Source organism: Trichosurus vulpecula, chromosome 3 (assembly GCF_011100635.1).
Source record: "Trichosurus vulpecula isolate mTriVul1 chromosome 3, mTriVul1.pri, whole genome shotgun sequence".
In the NCBI taxonomy this organism is placed as follows: domain Eukaryota; kingdom Metazoa; phylum Chordata; class Mammalia; order Diprotodontia; family Phalangeridae; genus Trichosurus; species Trichosurus vulpecula.
The window spans coordinates 18,121,711-18,141,090 of record NC_050575.1 but is presented as its reverse complement, the minus strand read 5'-3'; the positions used below and the strand labels follow the sequence as shown (position 1 = coordinate 18,141,090).

General features: G+C 46.3%; 1 protein-coding gene across 2 annotated transcripts in view; it reads right to left on the bottom strand.

The window, feature by feature from the left end:
* Nucleotides 1-18,364, bottom strand: part of TNFAIP2 (TNF alpha induced protein 2) — a 32,625-nt gene extending 14,261 nt beyond the window's left edge. The window contains exons 1-3 of one of the 2 annotated variants that reach the window (XM_036751696.1): nucleotides 18,287-18,364; nucleotides 8,232-8,589; nucleotides 5,811-6,462 (exon numbers count right to left, since the gene is read on the bottom strand). In XM_036751696.1, the coding sequence (XP_036607591.1) occupies nucleotides 5,811-6,462; nucleotides 8,232-8,577 (998 nt within the window). In that variant the 5' untranslated portion in view covers nucleotides 8,578-8,589; nucleotides 18,287-18,364. The remainder of the gene's footprint in view (nucleotides 1-5,810; nucleotides 6,463-8,231; nucleotides 8,590-18,286) is intronic. The other variant, XM_036751698.1, reaches the window with a different exon arrangement.
* Between the last annotated feature and the right edge of the window lie 1,016 nt (nucleotides 18,365-19,380).

Genomic DNA, 19,380 nt, shown 5'->3' with positions numbered 1-19,380 from the left:
AGAGCAAGATAAGAAGCGGTATGACCAAGGACTAAGAGGCCAGCAGCTCACATTCCAGGTTCAGGGAGCTCAGAGGAGGGAGAAATCAGGATCAACAACAGCTCCTGCTGGGGCAGCTAGGAGGCACAGTGAGTAGAGAACCTTCCCTGGAGTCAGGAGGACCTGAGTTCAAATCCCATCTCAGATACCTGACACACTTACTAGCTGTGTGACCTTAGGCAAGTCACTTAACCCCAGTTGCCCTGCCTTCCCCCCTCCAAAAACAAACAAACAGAAAACAGCTCCTATTTATGTGGCACTTAAGGTTTACAAAACACTTCCCTCACGGTTCAGAAGAAACAGAGGAAAAAATATCCTTAGGCCGGGCCGGCCCTCAAGAAGCTCAGGTATTCACAGACTGCAATTTCTTCCTGTATCCCTCCTCTAAGGTTCCCAAAGTACTTTCCTCACAACTCCCTTGTGGGTGTTATGCCCGTTTTGCAGGTGAAGTACTGGAAGCTCAGGGAGGTTAACTGACATCGTCACACAGTTAGTAAGTGCTGGAACTGTCATTCGAACTCAGGCTTCCTGACCCATTTCCACACTGTCTCCACCATTCTGTGCTGCTTCTTTAGTTCTCCAGAGAGATTTCTCCTCTGTTATCATCTTTCAGTTCTCATGAGGCATGTCAGGCCAGGACTAAGATCCCTAATTTACAGATTGGAACACTGAGGAAATTCGGCTGCCCAAAGTCATGCAGTGGATGAGCGGGTAAATAATCTCAGACTCTGCTCTATCCTCTAGAGCCCTGGGTGGCCTGGTGCTCAGTCCCCCCAACTTAGCTCAGGGTATAGAGGGCTGGGAGCGTAAGGCTGGTTGGCCCTTAAGGAACACAGAGAAGCCAGGCAGCCATGACCAACAGTGACTAGAATGGCTCCCCTGCCCCCGCTCCCATCGCAGGAGGCATTTAGGCATGACCCTGTCAATCATTAATTCCCCCTCTCCAGGGGCAGATTGTGGCTGTAGCCGGTGCAGGCTGCAATTTGGCCCCATTTGGGGGTGGAGTGGGTCTAATTTTCCATGTTATCAGTCTCTCCTGTCTTCCCCTCCCAGCCCAGACTCCACCAGCTTTCTGGAAAGCTGGCAGGAATAGCTATCTTTAGAGTCCCAGGGGATACCTTGGTAAAAATGTCAGGGACGGCCCTTGGGCTGGAATCCCAGAGGTTGTAGCGGCAAAGGCCAGGCTTACCTGGGTCTCAGCCAAACTGATCCCTCTCTTCCTGACATCCTCCCCCTTAAACACTCCTCCTTCCTCATCTCCATTTCTCTCTTTGCTCAGGCCACTCCCTCCCCTCCCCAAGCCCCTATCGTCCCCGGGTCCTCGGTACCCTGTTAAGTTGTACTAGTTGGGAAACTATAGCCAACAAGGGATCTATCTGGGCCACTCCTTCCATAAACTGATGCATCCACTGACACCCCAAAGGGGGGGATGTGAGAGTGGATCATGAACCTAGAAACTCAGAGTCAAAAGATTTTAGAGGTCATCTCATCCACCACCATTGCTGGACAGATGAGGAACTGAGGCCCAGGAGGGAGGAAAGAGTTGCCTAAGGCCATAGAGCAATGGTAAAACTAAGGGTTAGAACCCAGGGCTCTGTCTACTAAAAGCGAGAGCTGTCCACCTAGGAACCTGCTCTGTATTTACATTTATTTAGATGACATGAAATTTGAAAGTCAAACTCCCCAGTACCAGACACTCCTCCAATCCACGCTATAGGGTGGTGGTGGGAGGTTGGAAGGGATGTGTAGTAGAAACACTGCTGGACTGGGAAGCAGAGGGCCTGGGTTCAAATCCCCTCTCTTCCAGTTACTACTTGTGTAATCTTGGGTGAGTGACTTAATTTCTCTGGGCATCTGTATCCTCATGAAGTGACAGGATTGAACTAGAAAGTCTCTAAGATCCTGAGGGCAGCTAGGTGGTGGCACCACAGTGCATAGAGTGCCCAGCTTGGAGTCAGGAAGACTCATCTTCCTGGGTTCAAATCTGGTCTTAGACACTGACTAGCTGTGTGACCCTGGGCCAGTCACTTAACCCTGTTTGCCTCAGTTTCCTTATCTATGAACCGAGCTGGAGAAGGAAATGGTGAACCGCTCCTGTATCTTTGCCAGAAAAAACAACTACCTCCCCCCAAAACCCCAAACGACCCAAAAAGGGTCACAAAGAGTCAGATGGGACTGAAAAACAGCTAAACAGCAAAAACAAAAGATCTCTTTCCAACTTGCAATCTAGGATCTTATCCAGGGCACCAAGCTGCTGTGTTGTCCAGAGCTTCTAACGCTCCTTATGCTTGCCAGGAGGGTTTTTGGCTCTCGGTCAAGGCGTAGCCTTGAGGAGGAAGTGAACAGCCACTGTCTGCTGCAGTCAGGAGACCCGAATTCTCATCCTGGCTCTGCTCCTGTCTTGTTGTGTGACCCTGAGTAAATCACTTCCCCTCTGAATCTGTGCTTCCTCTTCTGTCCCAAAGGGGAAAGCAGCAGGCCAGCCCTGCACCTCCCTACCCGGGCTGGTATAAGGTTCAAAGGAGGAGTCACAGGCTCTGGGCCCGGGGCTGATAATAAGCATTCATCAGAAAGTGGGAGAGAATGTTTATCAGAGCTCTGTGAGTGGGGGAGTTGGTTATCTTCCCAAGAGGTGTTAGAGAGTCCTCTAGAGTAAACACAGCTGTCTGGAATACATTCCATCTGCCTTCCCATTTCAGCCTCAGGTTCTAACTTCTGTACAAAGTAGGTGACCCCCACAGCTATTCTTCCTCACCTGGGCAGCCTCTAGGCCCAGACCTCCTAAAGGCTCCAGTGACAAGGGACCAGGGTTTCCATTTAGCTCTTTTGAGTTGGAGAGGACCTTAGAGACCATTTAGTCCAACTGCTTTATTTTATGTAGGAGAAAGCTGAGGATCAGATTTGGGGGAGGGACTTGTCCAAGGTTACATAGCAAGTTGGGGTTTCAACTGGGCTTTCAAGTCAGATCTCTCAACTCCAACCCCAAAGACCCAATCTCATTCACAGAAGATAAAAGAAACACACAGATATCATCCACTCCCCCATCCTCCTGCTTCCCTGGACCACCCAATGTGTCTCCCAGACTTCTCTCACACTATACAGGCAGGCACCATCTTAAAATCTCAGAACCTCAGTGAGGTCCTCTTTGGGATTCTGGGAGTTAGAAGACCTGGGTTCTAATCCTGGTTCTGATACTGATTGGTTCTGTAACATCAGGCAAACCCCTTTCCCTCAGTTTCCTTATCTGTAAATGAAGGGATTGGACTAAAAGATTTCTAAGGTCCCTTCTCGATGTGACGTACTATGAGACCACATTTAAGCCTCCTTACCCCCCTCTCCACCTTCTCACCACCTCAGCACTGTTCTGAGGCTAAGACAACAACAAAACACTTTCAGAAAATAGGAAGCTCTATTACAGATGTGAGGGTATTGTAAACTCCATTAAGGTAAAGGGAAAATCTTGTCTACACTGTATGCTTTCCCCAATGACTTGGCACAAGGTTTTTACACAGGATAGAAGTTTTAAAAAATGTGGTATCACTTGAAACTAGCAGGGTAAGTTGAGGGGGCTGTTTTAGGGGGGAGAAGGAAGAGAGAGGCAGGAGAGGAGGAGGAGGAGAGGGTTGGGTTCTAGGCTCAAAAAACTAAAGCAGGTCCCTAGCTTTTTCCCAGACATAGATTTCCGCAGTGCTCCTTCCCTTCCTATTACCTCACTCCCTGGGTCTCTCCATTTTGTTATTGTTCAGTTATGTCCAATTCTTCGTGACCTCACTTGAGGTTTTCTTGGCAAAGATACCAGAAGGGTTTGTCATTTTCTTCTCCATATCATTTTATAGATGAGGAAACTGAGGCAAACAGGGTGAAGTGACTTGCCCAGGGTCACATCTAGTTTGAGGTCAGGTTTGAACTCAGGAAGATGAGTCTTCTGTACTTCAGGCCTGACACTCTTTCTATTCCACCAGTTAGCTGTCCCCTCTTCTTCCATGCTGACCACCAGCCCTGAATGGGAGGGGGAGACTAACCTCACATCCCACCTATAAGAGGCCAAGGAGGAGGAAAGGCTGAGAGGGAACAGAACACACATTGAATAGGATGGAATTATGGGAGACAAGCAGACTAAATAAAATAAAGACATCAGATATCACTGTTCCAGGGCAGAAGGTTCCTATCACTGAGGAAAACCAGAGTTGCTCCAGTCTGGCCTATAGCCAAGTTCCCAGAAGGCATGAACCCAGTGGCCCCACTCTTCTTTACAATGGGATGAACTGAAAACTAATGGACCTGGGTTCTACTCTGAGCATGGTTGCCAAATCAGTGTGATATACGTATATATAGTTATAATTTATGTGTGATATATACTACATATGTAATAAAACATATACATATGAGAGAGGGAGGGAGGGAGAGAGAGAGAGAGAGAGAAAGACAGAGAGAGAGAGAGAGAAAGAGAGAGAGAGACAGAGACAGACAGAGAGACAGAGAGAGAGAGGGAGGCAGAGAGAGAGAGAGTGTGGGAGACAGAGAGAGAGAGAGAGAGAGAGAGAGAGAGAAAGAGAGAGAGAGAGAGGGAGAGAGAGAGAGAGAACACGAGAATTGGGCTAGATGGTCTTCTAGTTGGCACATTTTCTTTGGCGCTCTGCTCTAAGTAATAATTCTATGGCCGAAGTACAGTCTCTGATGCTGTCCTCTAGAGTTCTATGTCCCCTGGTCTTGGAATTCCAAATTCTAAGCTTTCCATAGTTCTACTTTCTATAGGTCTGTGGTTCCAAAGCAGCTGACCTTCATTGGGAGGGAGAAGAGGAAGGGCTGCAGCACAAAATGCCTTGGGGATCTAGTCCAATCTCGCCATTTTACAGACGAGGGGACTGTCACACCACATCACCTCTAGCTATCACCTCCCCGACTAGATTAGGTAAATTCCCGGTGGGCAGGTCCCATGCATTATCTTGATGTCCCCAGCATGGATGTAAGCCAAAGCCTTTGTACATACTTCACTGATTGGTAACTTCATTGCTATGGGAGTCCCTCCACTAAAGCAGATCGTGCTCCTTTCTCTGTTCTCTCAATAACTCTTTGGGAGTCACTGAAGACAAAAATTCCACTGCACTGAACTTAGCTAGATTGGGCTTTCATAAAGAACATTGATTGTCTAATATCTCACAAGCCCAAATTCCCTGAGGGCTGCTAGAACCAGATTAAAATTTAACTGGGAAATGTTTAATAAAATAAACAAAAATACAATACAACATAGGTAATATGGATTTGTGGTTTTCTAAGTTAATATGCTGCCCACAGGGATCCTCTCTATTAAGTTTGACACCACTGGTCTAACAGAGGGATAAATGGGTCTCAGAACATTTATTAATCACTTAATATGTGATTAACAAACACCTTCCGGAGTGGATTAGACTGGTCTATTTGGTTCAGAAGGAGAAAGATGAACCCTGAGTTAGTCGTAGGTGATGTGGTCATTGAGTTTCAGTTCTAGAAGAAACCTTAGGAAACATGGGATTTAACCTCCTCATGTGAAAATCACAGATAATGGAACATCAGAACTGGAAGGGCTATTGGGGATTATTAGATTGCAGCTCACTCGTGTTATAACTGGGTAATCTGAGGCTGGGGAAATGACTTGTCTAAGGTCACAGGTTACAGTAAATAGCAGAGTGGAGATGTGAACCCAAGTCCTCTGGCTCTAAATCCAGAGCTCTTTCCAGGACAACAGACAGACAGACAGATACACGTATCCACATTCTGTGGTCGTCACTTACTTTGGGTAGAGGTTCTGCACCCAGAGAAGCAGGAGGTAAGTGTCTGGCTCACTAAGCTCAAACTGAACCATGGAGGTGAATTGGGCTGAGAAGTAGTTATGATAGTACTCGGCATAGGTGCGGAATACATTGAACTCAGCGGGGTAGAGGGGCTGGAGGCGCTGGGCTACGACCAGAAGGTCTTCCTTCATTGTCTTGCCCATGTGCAGGAAGCTCTGGGCAGCCTCCGAGCTGGCCTCCATGCCTTCTGGCTTAGGTCCATCCAGGGTGGCGGAAGGGGGCCGAGTCATCCGCTCTTCCACAGAGTCTGCCACACCTTGTTGCCACAGCTTGAGCCAATGCCGGGGCCGGGTGGGTGTCAGGACCGAGGGTCCCCTTGCCTCGGCTGCCACTCTTTGGTCCTCCTTCTCCTGCTCCAGGATGACATTCAGGGCCTGGAGCAGCAGCCCAGACTCATTCTCCAGAGGCCGGCAAACCACACGCAGCACAGCTGACCGCAGCAGTGTGTAGAGGGCTTCCACCTTGCTTTGCTGGCGGACCAGATCCTCCTCAGTCATCCCAGTTGTGTCCTGTACCAATGACTGCTCCAGGGTCAGGAGGTGAGGAGCCATCTCAAGCCGCCCCTGTTCTAGTGCTGAGTAGAGTTCCTCCACTGTCCCAGAGGGAAAGAGAGAGTTAGTCATGCCTGGGATTCCTTATGGGTCCTGATAAAGGAGGTGGTTCTTACAGTCTCTGGGGGAAACATTCCTTCAAGGGGATTATGCAGATCACAGGGTTTAAAACTATGGGACCCCTTGGGAGGAGAAACCGAGGGCCAGAGATGGGAAACGTGATTTGTCCAAAACCAGTCAATAGGCAGCCAAGCTGGAATTGGAACCCAGGTCCTCTAGCTTCAGACTAGTGTTCCTCCTACTTTACTACACTGCCCGCTTGGTATTTCCTTGGGTTTTTTCCCTCCTTGATTGGAAGGGAAGGCGGTGGCATGATGAATGTTGGCTCTAGTCAGAGGACGGAGGGTTGGGTCCTAATGCTGACAGTTCCTGACTGTGTGACCTTGAACAGGTCATTGGCCTTCTTTGGGCATCAGTTCCTTCCTCTCAAAAATGGAGATTACATTACTTGCCCTATGCGGTGGTTGTGAGGTTTTGAAGTACTATGGAGAGAGCTGCATACAAGGGGAGATAACTTGTGGCTGCCTCTGGAGTCATGAAAACCCACGTTCAAGGCCCACCTCTGATATACACTGGCCGCGAGACCCTGGACAAGCGACTTCAGCTCCCAGTGCCCCGTGCAGTTCCCTGAGACTGGGAATCACTGACCAGGTGCCCTATCCACATTGATAAGGGAATTTCCTCACTGAGGGTTTCCTATACCAGTGAATTGACAGATCTAGGTTCCCTTTTTCTCCTCCCCTCCCCCACGATGGAAGAAATGATACCCCAAGCCTGCCAGACCTTCCAGAGGCTTCCTGATTGGCTGAGAGCGAGCCCATGATTTGAAGAACAGATCAGTTAATTGGACCCAGTGAGCCCAGAGATTCTTTGTAGGGAAGATGCACGCCATTCTTTTCTAGTGTCATTGACACCTCATTGTGATGCTTCTGTCCAAAAGAGGCCCGTGTGCCCGGATTTCTTGGGGGGATAACCTCAGAACGTTTAAGAGCTCCTCAGTTTGGAGCTGGGGAGGCTTATGCACATCTAATGACTTAGACGTCAGTGTTATTTCTGAATATCTACACTTGTATGTTCTCGGTGACCTCATAAATAAGCTCGTGAGGTAGGCGCTATTATTATCCTCATTTTACAGTTGAGGAAACAGAGGCAGACAGAGGTTAAGTGACTCGCTTAGGGTCACGCAGCTCGTAAGTGTCTGAGGCTGAATCTGAATTCAGTTCTTCCTGACTCTAGGCCCAGCGCTCCATGCACTACCACATGCTTGGGAGGGAGACAGGACAGGGTTATTATTCTTATTTATTGGCAGGGAAACTGAGGCCCATGAAGGTTAAATGACTTGCCCAAAGTAATACAGTAACACAGGTCTGGGAAATCCAGGTCAGTCTCACAGTTGCTCTGTCCTCAATAACCCCTATTTTCTTTGACAGTTGAGGAGAAATAAAGATAGGTGAGTCTGAGAACATTGTTCACAAAGGACTCAGGAAAGGGCCCAGCAAGATGCTTTTATTGGTCTTGCTGTGTCACGTTGGTCAAGTTACTTCCCCTCTCTCATCCTTTATTGTCAGTGGCTCTGGAGAGAACAGTGGGTCTCCCACCTCCCCCCATCTGCATGTCTCCCCAAGGTAGAATTCAATTCCTTTAATTCGTCAGTACACCAGTGAAATCAATTTAAAAGATCTTCCATCCCTGGACACTGAGCCAAACCTTCCCCATATCACCTTGATGGTTTCCTCTTTCTACAACCTACCTGTAGGGGGTGGGATGTCAGGCTTAACCTCCATCTCGGGCGGCACTTCGGCTGTGGGGCCTGAATGACTCTTCCTCCTCATCCCTTTGGCTAACACGCCAAGCACCTTTCGGATTCCTTTCTTCTCTTTCTTCTTCTTCTCCTCTTCCTTGTATTGGGTCGAGCCCCCATCCTTATGGGGAGAGAGATCCTCGGAGGAGGCCAGGGAGGTTGTGTCAGACTCTGTCTCTGACACTGCAGAGGGCTTTCTGCCAGGAGGGCTGAGTTCAGACTCGTATTGAAGAGGCATAGAGGAGTTTGCCTGGTCACCTACAGTTGTCTGGAAGAAAGTCATCATCTTCATCATTTCAGCTTGGGCCTGTGGGGACCAGGAGAGAAGTGACTATCAGATGCAGAGTGCTGTCCTGCTAGGCCTGACCCAAGAGCCTACCTCCCTGACTGCCCGAGGTTCTGCCCCCACAAACTCTATTTTCTTTTCTCTTTATTTAGTATTTTGTTTTTCCCTAGTTACATGTAAAACATAAACTCTATTTTCTCTGACAGTTGAGGAGAAAGAGAAAAGTAGCTAGATGGGTCCCAGAATATCTGTACCAAGGACTTAGAAAAAGGTTTATCAAGGCCCTTCTCTTGGACTTTCTACATGACCTTGGGTAAGTTATCTCCCTCCCCCACTCATCCTATACTGGGTCACTGTCTCCAGAAAGTGCAATGGGTCTTCTAATCATTACTACCTTTCTGTCTTTTGAAACTGTCTGGCTTGGCTTTTGAAGGTACAGCTCAAACCCCACTCTTTCTTTCTTTCTCTTTCTTTCTTCCTTCCTTTCTCTCTTCCTTCCTTTCTTCCTTTTCTTTCTTTCTCTTTCTCTTTCTCTTTCTTTCTTTCTGTCTTTATTTCTTTCCTTCTTTCTTTCTTTCTTTCTTTCTTTCTTTCTTTCTTTCTTTCTTTCTTTCTTTCTTTCTTTCCTTCTTTTCTTTCTTTCCTTCTTTCCTTCTTTCTTTCCTTCTTTCTTTCTTTCTTTCTTTCTTTGTTTCTTTCTTTCTTTCCTTCGTTCCTTTCTTCCTTCCTTCTCTTTCTGGTTTATTTTTAACATTCATATTTAAATTTTAAATTCCAAATTCTCCCTCTTCCTCCAGGCTCTCCCCCACTCATTGAGAAAGCAAGCAACATGATATATGTGAAATCATGTGAAATGTATTTCCTTATTAGCCATATTGCAAAAAAAAAAGGCAAGGAAAATTAAGAAAGTAAAAAAAATATGCTTCAATCTTTATTCAGAGTTCATCAGTTCTCTCTCTGGAGGTGGATAGCATTTTCCATCATGAGTTCTTTGGAAATGTAAATCCTACCTCTTTCAGGAAACTTTCCTTGAACACTCCTGAGCCTCCTCCGCCTCCCATCCCTTCTTTCTCTGAACTCCTATAGCAAATCTTTTCTTTACCAAGAGTCAGAGGATTTGAGAGTTGGACTAGATCTCTAAGGGTTTTTCAGACCCCTTATTTATTAATGGAGGAAAACTGCCTCAAGGACAAACATGGATAAACTAGATGACAGAACCAAGTTTTGACTCCAAATCCAGGGTGGTATCATTGGGAACTCAGCTATGTGGAAGAATGGGTTTGAAACCACTCCATTTGGTTTTGGTGCCTTGACTAGGCAAGAACACTTATTGATTTAATGAAACATTCAGAGCTGAGTGTGAAAAGGGCTTGTACACCTTCCTGAATCAATAGCATAGCCAGACTGGTAGGAATGGGTCATGACTTAAGCAATTTATATAAAGGGGAGAATCTAGCTCAGAACCAGGGGAAGAAATCCTGAGCATCTTGTCTGGATCTGAGAGGTTGGAGAAAGTGCGGCATTTCCATTACATCTTTGAGAGGCAAAAGGAGGACTGAGATGTGACAGAAAAGGGAGATATTAAGGGGACTGTTTGGTTTGGCAGGCATCTCCGAAGGGAGAACCCAGGTTAAGGAAAATCTCAAGAAAAAGTCAGCTCTTCCCTCAACGCCTTCCAAAGCTTGTCTATACCCAGGCACTAGGATGTAATTGTGTAACCAGTGCACTGAATTTTGCCTCAACCATAAAGAGGCCAGGGGTTAAGATAGATATAAATGTATGGTTAGGCAGAAAGCCCAACCCTTGCTTAGGTGTTAGGAATTTTTCTAACTGAGGGCTTGGAATGACTGTAACTGAACTTAGGACTTTTCATCTAAAATAAACTTCTCAAAGCCAAAGTAAAGGAAAGCAAGGGACTTTGGGGGCCATTATACTGCTGTCTAGGCTTAAAATAAGCTAATGATTATAACACAGTCCTACAAATATGTCATCCTAACTGTTCCTAATCTCCTAGCTGGGGGTGAGTTTCTTCCCTCCAACCACACTGAGGGCAGAACTGTCTGGACAGGGAGAATGGAAGAATTAATAGGATAATAGGATGGAACTTTTTCCAAGCTAAAAGGGAACATTCATTTATAATTAGAAGAAACCTCAGAGGCTACTGAGTCCAAATCCTTTATTTTTACAGATGTGGAATTTGAGACCCACAGAAGTTAAGGTAACTTTCCCAGGGTCCTGTAGTTAGTAAGTGGCTAAGGTAGAATTTGACCCCATGTATTCCTGAGTCCAAGTCCAGGACTCTTCACTCCTGCCTCTGTAAATCATTTAGTTCAACTCTCCCCCTTAGAAAGAAGATGACTGAGGGCCCAGAGAGGGGAAGCTTGACTTGTCCAAGATCACATAACAAGTTAGTGGCGGAGCCTGAATGAAAAACTCAGATTTTCTAATTCCCATGCTGCTCCCTAATTCATTACCCCGGGCTAAAACTAGTCCCCATGAAAGGTCTACCTTCCACTGGCTCCCCAGCCATTCCCAACAAACCTCCAATGGCTAAGAATCAATCTGACCAAGCTTGAACTGTATAGCCTGAGGACGAAATGGGCAGACTGTTGTTAGGAAATTAATATGTCTAAAGTGCAATCGGTTAGCCATTAATTATCTATTGGCTGACTGTTGCACAAATAAGAAACTCTATCTCTGGCTCTCCCCCATGCCTGGAATGCTCTCCCTCCTCAGCTCCAACCAGTGACTTCACTGGCTTCCTTTAAGTGGCAACTAAAATCCCATGTTCTAGAAGAAGTCATCCCTAACCTCTTAGTTACAGTGCCTTCCCTCTGTTAATTATCTCCAATTTACCCCATGCACCGCCCCCCCCATACCTTTGTACCTTAGAATACCTAGATTCCTTCAAGGCTCAGGTCAAGAACCACTTCCTAGACACAGAGCCTTTCCTGATCCCCTCATTTGTTAGAGCCTCCCCCCAATATTAATTTGTATCTCCTTTGTATATATTTTACATTCACTTACTTCTGTATACATTGTTTTGCCCCCATAGAGTATAAGCTCCTTGGGGGCAGGGAATGATTTGATTTTATCTCTGTATATCATCACTTAGCCCAGTAGCTGGCATCTAGTAGGCATTAGTAAATGCTCATTAGGTTAGTGAATTAGGAAGCTCCTTTTTATGTCTGTCTGTCTGTCTGCCTGTCTGTTTCTCTTTCTCTCTGCCTGGAGGGACTCCCCCAGACTAAACAGTTGGTTTCTGGGACCAAATATAATAAGGGTTTAGTGGGAGCATAAGAGTCAGATTTAGAGTCAGAGTTCTTTACAGGTAGGGTTCCATAGCCTAAAATTCTGTAAGTGAATGCAGCCCAGAAAAGATGGGGAACTTTTATCCCAAAGATATAAAGAAGAACAAATCTGATGTAGAAGTAAAGAGATTGTCTAAAGAGAATGATGCGGCTACACAGGGAGCTCATCAACTGATGTCAATTTTTAAATGACATACAGAAAGTAAATCTTCCAGGACAGGTAACAGAGGATGAATACAGAGGTGTGTGGTACCGTCTTAGAAGAATAGTGTCACAAATGCTAAAGCTTGAAATGAGTGGAGGCCAGTGAAGAAAAGAGGAATAGGAATAGAACCCTTCTCAATCAACAGACATTTAAATATTAAGCACCTACTTACTGTATGCCAGACACGAGGCTAAATGCAGAGGGTGTGCCAAAACATATTCCCTGCCCTCAAGAAATTCACATTCTAATAGAGGCAACAACACACAAACAACTATGTACATACAAATATAGATGGTGTAAATGGACCAAGAGAGAATTCCAGGCATGGGGTGCAGTCAGTGAAAATGTTCAGAGGCAGGAGATGGAGGGTCTCGAGTGAAGAACAACCAAGACGCTAGCACCACTGGATTAAAGAGTACATGGAGGGGACTGAGGTCCGAATACTGGAAAAGTAGGAGGGCTCCAGTTTATGAAGGGTTCTAAATAACAAACAGAGGAATTTTAGTTTTGATCTTGGAGGTTTAGGGAGCTGCTGGAATTTATAAATAGAGGAATGATATGGTCAGACCTGGGCTTAAATGCAGCTGAGTGGAGAATGGACGGGAGTGGGGAGGGAGACCAACTAGAAGCTATGGCAGTAGTTCTCATAGAAGGTGACTGAGGGTCTTTCACCAGGATGGCTGCTGCTTGACTGGCAAGGAGGGGATGTAGGGGAGATGTTGTGAAGGTAGAAACAACAAATCTTGGCAACAGATTGGAATAGGAAAAAAGCCTGCAAACGGTAGGAATAATCTAAGGTTGAGGCTTGGGCACAGTGGCATGAGGGAGCTAGGGATTCAAGCGCAGCAAAATAGTTCACTATGGTTCACCAGTGGGTTGAGATAGGGAAGGGAGGAGAGTATGGCAGGGGATGACTGGGAAAGAATAGAAGAGTGGAGGGTCACAGTGAGGACCAAGAACAGGGCTAGGGGTGATGGGATGAGGATGACAGACTCGGAGAAAAAGGTATAGCTGCTTTTGTTTTCTTTAACAAAGAAAATTATCTTTAGACAAGAAAGGCTCAAACAAAAGTGATTAATAGAGAGTTAATACCGAAGACAAGTAAAAAGACAGTGGGAGATCAGTTCTTCAATGTACACAAAGGCAGCAGGCCCAGATAAAGAAACTCTGGAGTAAACTGACGGGTGGGACTGCTGCAGTACTGACAGTGATTTGGGAACTTAACAAGATCTCAAAGAAAGAGCCTCTGGAGCCAACTGGAGAATTGCAGAAAGACAATTGTTTTCCTGATTTTCAAAAGAAGGGAAGAGCCTGTAAGTGCCAACCTTGATTTCAATCCCTGGAAAAATTCTAATATGTATTAACTAAAGGAGGGCAGCTAGGTGGTACAGTGCTAGGCATGGAGTCTGAAAGACCTGAATTTGAATCCAGCCTCAGACACTTACTAGCTGTGTGACCCCGGGCAAGTCACTTAACCCTCTTTGCCTCAGTTTCCTCATCTGTAAAATGAGCTGGAGAAGGAAATGGCAAACCACTGCAGTGTCTTTGCCAAGAAAACCCCAAATGGGGTCATGAAGAGTAGAACATGACTGAAATGACTGAACAACAACAGATTAATTAAAGTAAATTAAGTGTTGGTTGGAAAAGGAACTAGGGCCAACACGGTTTCATCAAAGCAGATTAACCTCATTTCCTTTATGACAGGGTTACTAGACAGGTAAATCAGGGAATGCTGAAGTTACAGATTACTTAGAAAGAGAGTGTGTATATGACATGGAGAGCTGAGGCTTGAAGCTATGAAGATCTGGGTTCAAGTCCTGTCTCTGACACATAATAGCTGGACAGATCATTTCACCATTTCAGTGCTGTAGGCCAGAGGTGTCAAACAAGATTTGCAGTGCCACCAGCCACAATCCCAGTGCTTCTTGAACCAGATTAAAATGTATTTGGGAAATATTTAACAAAATAATAAATAAAAATACACTAGAGCACAGGTGACGTAAACACGTGGTTCTCTAAGTCAATATGTGCCCCTCAGGTTTCGTGGCTCTTGTTTCTATTTGAGTTTGACACCACTGTTCTAGCAACTTTCTAATACTCTAAGTTGCAGAGAAAAGTGCTGACCTGCATCGGTAGAGGGGATTTACTCACCCGGGAGTTCCCCATACGAATGAAACCACACATTTCCTCCTTTCTTTTTACCTAGATTTTATTAGAAAAGCATTGGACGAAGTCTATCCTGCTGTTTTTATAGAAGGATAGAGAAATATGGATTCAATGATGTATAATGATATAGATTTAGAATTGATTGAAAGGCAATTCCTGAAGTCGTCATTCAGTCATTTCGGTTGTGTCCAATTCCTTGTGACCCCCATTTGGGACTTTCCTGGCAAAGATACTGGAGAGGTTTGTCGCTTCCAACCCCACTCCCTCATCTACCAGCACACTGGCTGTGGCAGTGCCTTTGCTGTTTCTAACCCTCCTATCTCCTTCCCCATCTCCAACCTTATTCCTCACACAGATAGATTCACCTATAGAGATCTAGGGTCAAGAAGACCCTAGTTTATACCTGTCCTCAGATACTTACTAGCTGTGTCACTTAACTTCCGTCTGACTCAGTTTCTTCACCTATAAAATGAGAATTACAGCCTTCTCAGGATTGTTGGGAGGCGCAAATGAGAAAACATCTGTATACTGCTTTGTAAACATTAATGCGCTCTCTTTATATATATCTGTATAGAGGCCAGAACATACCTGGAACAAGCAAGTCCCATTGTCCAAGCTATCTAGAATCAAGGGAATCATGCAATAATGATGAAGAAGGGAGAGAAAAGGAAGCTCACATTTGGATAGCATTTGCTTAACAAAAGCCTTGGGAAGCAGGTCTGTGTACATGGGATATTCTTCCTCTTTTATGGGTAGGAAAGGGAACATTAACTCTCCCCTCGCCTTTCCATTTTGCAGATGAAAATATCAAAGAGGGACTTGAGAGCTTATCTTTACATGCCCACTTCATTTTACAGAAGAAGAAACAGACGCCCCGAGAGGGCAAGGGGCTCCCTCGAGACCACCCATCAGGGCAATCTCAGAGCATGGCTCCAGGGGGACTGACTTCTTTCCATTGTAGGAAGTACTGAAAGATCAAAGGTTTATTCTACTCAGTCCCAGACCTCAGACCACTCAGGGTGGAAGTTGGGGGACATAAAAGGCAGTCCACAGGCATTGAAATTAATACTTCCTACCTCACCTCTCATTCAAGTTATTAGCAAATATGCTTTCTGTGTGGAGTATTTGCCAGAACATATCTTCCTCTGATATCAATCAGCCAGCCCCTCCTAAGGCTGGAGCTGGTTTGTTGGAAGTATAGTGTTTGCCGAGCAAGACCTATTCCCTACATCCTGGGCAGGCCATGAACAGCTAGGAAAGTCTAATTTGACATGTACAGGCTAGAGTGTCTGTCTTACAGACAGGCAAAAAAAAATCATGGGGATCCCTGCCTGGCCCTTCATCTCTTCCAAACTGAATGGATGCACACTTCCTAATTCCCTACAACACATCCCTGACCTCAAATACTGCTAAAGTGATCTTTAAGAGTTTAGAAGTCATCTAGCCCAACCCTAGGGACCTGAGTAGGAATCCAACCTATAGCAACTGCCTATTGGGAAACTCAGTACCTTGCTAAAGATTCTTTATTTCTGCCTTCACTCTTTCCAACCTCAACTATATCTTTCACATGATGACCAGACATTAGTACCTAGATCTGGTCACATCGGCTCCATGATCTTCAGTACTTCTCAAACTTCTCTGCTTGGGATCTGGGGCCGTCCATAATCTGACACCAAACTTTGCCACTTTATGTCCCTTCCCCTCCATGTTTCAGCTATGTTAGAAGCCTCTGTTCCTGAGTATGCCGCTCTTGTACTGTGTGTGTAAGCTTTCACCGTGCCCTGCTTCTGGGACATCTTACCTCTCCATCTTTGCTTGTTGGACTTTGTTATTGTTCGATCATGTCTGACTCTACATCGGCAAAGATCCTGGAGTGGTGTGCCATTTCCTTCTTCAGTGTGTCCCCATTTTACAGATGAGGATCTGGGGCAAATATGGGTTAAGTGACTTGCCCAGGGTCACATAGCTAGTAAGTGTCTGAGGCCAGATTTGAACTCAGAAAGATGAGTCTTCCTGACTCCAATTCCAGCCCTCTATTCACTTCACTACCTAGCTGCCAAAGCCAACTTAAATACTTCCTCCTGCAGGAAGCTTCCAGGAAGCCCTTCCAACAGGAGGATATATACAACACATTTCACATAGCACTTGGTTTGTAAGTCTCAAATGTACTTGAAATGTAATAGTATGTATTTTCACAGTTACCCGTATAGGTGTCTTATCCTCCACTAGATTGCGAGCTCCATCAGAGAAGGAACTAGAGCTTATCAAAACTTTATATCTCCCTTAGTGTCCAGAACAGTGAGTTGTTTAGGATCATAGATTGGAAATTGGAAGGATCCTTAGAGATCATCTTGCTTCTAGCCCAATGACTTCTTTTTACAGACAAGGAAACTGAGACCCAGAGAAGTTAAGCAACTTGCTCAAGGTCACTCTGAAATATTATAAGTGGCAGAACCAGAATTTGAACACATGTCCCTCTGACTCCAGATCCTGGGCTTTCCTCCACAATAACAGACTGCCAGAGCTCTTCAGAATAGAAGTTTAATGAATACAGCTATATTGAAAAGAATACCTGTGGCTGAATTTTCTTCCTCCCTGCCTGCCTCAAATCCTATTCAGCCTTCAAGGTGAAGATCATGCCTTTCCTTCTCTCCTGGAAGCCTTCCCTGAACAATCCACATTGATATCTCCCTTCTCAAGCTCATGTCTGAACCTTGGTATTTTAGAAGGGAACTTGGAAATCTCAAATCCTTTCCTCCTCATCCTCCCAGTATAAGAATTTCCTTTATTGATTCCTTGACCATAGATGACTCAGAAGGTGGGTCATCCAGCCCCTTTTCCCTTCCTCCTCTCCCTTGAACACCTGCAGTAATGGGGAACTCTTTACCACAGGAGGCAGCTGAATCCACTGCTGGACAGCTCTGATGGTCAATTCTTTCTTTATTGAGTTAATGTCTTTCTCAGTCCCATAAAATTTCCCCACTCACTGCTCTGCACTGCTTTCTGCTCACCTCCCCTTGTAGCCCTGGTTTTCTAATGCTGTAGTGCATTTGCTGCTCCGGAAGGAGGAAAAGGTTCCCTGTACTAGGAGTTCCAGGCTTGGGGACTTGGATATATTTCCCCTAGAATGGTGGTAGCAGAAGGAATGCTGATTCAGAGCCAGGGGATCTGGGTTCGAATATGACTATGGTATTTATTAGCTGTGTGACCTGGTAAAAGTCATTTAACCTCTCTGTACCTCAGTTTCTTCCTCTGTAAACTGAAGGGGTTAAACTAACTACACTAGATAATCTCCAAAGCCCTTGGAATGAATTCTTTCAAACCGAGGCTGGCTCTGAAGGTACTTGGTCATAGCCTACCCGGCACCCCCAAGCCCTCTCTTCTAAGTTAGGCAAGAGGCTCTGAGATCCAAAAAGACTGGAGGACAGGGGCAGCTGGTTCCTCTAGCTCCCGGTTCTTCACCCCACCCCGTTTTCAGCTGAGTCAAAGTGTGCCCTTTTCCAGAAGAGGCTTACAGAGTTTTGCAAACAATATCATATTGCCGTCCTGCCCTGTGTGGCAGGAACAGAGTACAGATTTTTTGGTTTCGTCCCCCTCCGTGTCCATATGGGGAAACTGAGAAATAAATGGAAAGGGGCTTTACCTAAGTCCACCCAGGGATTTTCAGACCCCTCCCGTCTGAGCCTCCTCACCCCTCTCCCTAGTCACCAGAGCAGGAACCCATCCCCCTATTTTGATAGTGGAAGTACCAAAGTGAAGTCAAGGCAGAAGTGAAGGCAAGATACTGACTTGTAAACGAGTAAATCGAAGCAGAAATGGGATTTAAAGCCAGGACTCCCTATGCCCAGCCTGGGACTCTCCCTGTCCTCAAAAGTCTTTCACTTGCTCCCGGGGTGGGGACTCGCAAAGAGGTAGAAAGGGAAATTTCTATGGACTGGAAGAAGAATCCCGGTGACCGGCCAAGAGTCAGGTCTGGCAGCAGCCACATGTAACGAAAGGGGGAACCAGCTGCGCGCCTAGGGGAAGGGGCACTCACTGTGTCTGCGCGTCCTGTCCCGGGCTGGGGAGCGCGAAGAGAGAGGCTCTCTGCCTCCGCTCCGGCCGTGTGTGACCAGATCAGCGCCCTGCAGTACCACTTATAGAGAGCCAACCGGGCCCCTGGTCTTGGGGCTCCCGCCCCCTGCCCCGCCCCTTGGCTGCAACCGCGGAAAATCCGCGGGGCGTGACCCTAGCGCATTCAGTTTGCCCGGGTGAAAGCCGGAGAAGAAACTACCTCCCCTCCTTACCCCCCACCCTGGGGGCGTGGAGGTGGGCCCAGACATCGGCCCCCACATTCCCAGAGCCCTCAAGTCACGTCAAGTCAGCTACCTCCCATTGTCAAGGACAGTGGCTTCATTGGGAGCTGTCCTGAAACCCCGGGGCTCAGTTCTCTTTTTGTGACATCATGGCTCTGGTCTCGTTTTGCTGCTTCTTGTTTCTTTTTGTTTTTTTCTAAGCCGGGAAAAAAGCCTCCGGGGATCCAACCAGGCTTTCCCCTAGCCTGGAAATACGAGAAGCCTTTAAATCAGAGCCTAAGATTTAGTGATGGAACACATCCAATCCAACCCTCTCCTTTTACAAATGCAGTGGAAAAGACACTCGCATCTGCGATCCGAGGACTCCCAAGACCCACGTTCCAATCCCCGCTCTGCTGCTTACTGTGTGGTCTTGGGCAAAGTCCTTTGGGTCTCCGGGGCTCAGTTCTGTCATCGGGGAAAAAGGAAATGGCTTGTGTGGGAGGGAGAGAAAAAGGGGAGGTGGATTGAAGAGAAAGTTGTAGTAATTAATCCTGTGTGAAAAGGAGACCTCGAGAGGAAACCAAGTTCATAGGAGTGGTAAGAGGCGCTGGGATTTGACACGAAGTCCACCTTAGTCCCCAAATCCATTCTCTTCTTCCCTCCCTGGAGGGGTTGGGGCGGGGGTGGGGGGGATGCTCACTGTGTCAGGCTCTGGCATCTGGGAGACAAGTGGAAAGTGCTCTATTTGGGCAGGGGGAGGGGGGCAGATGGGATGGACAGACGAGAGGTTAGTCTAATAGTTTAAGAGTCTTAGAATCTGACTCTAAGAGGAAATCGAAAGACCTGGATTCTT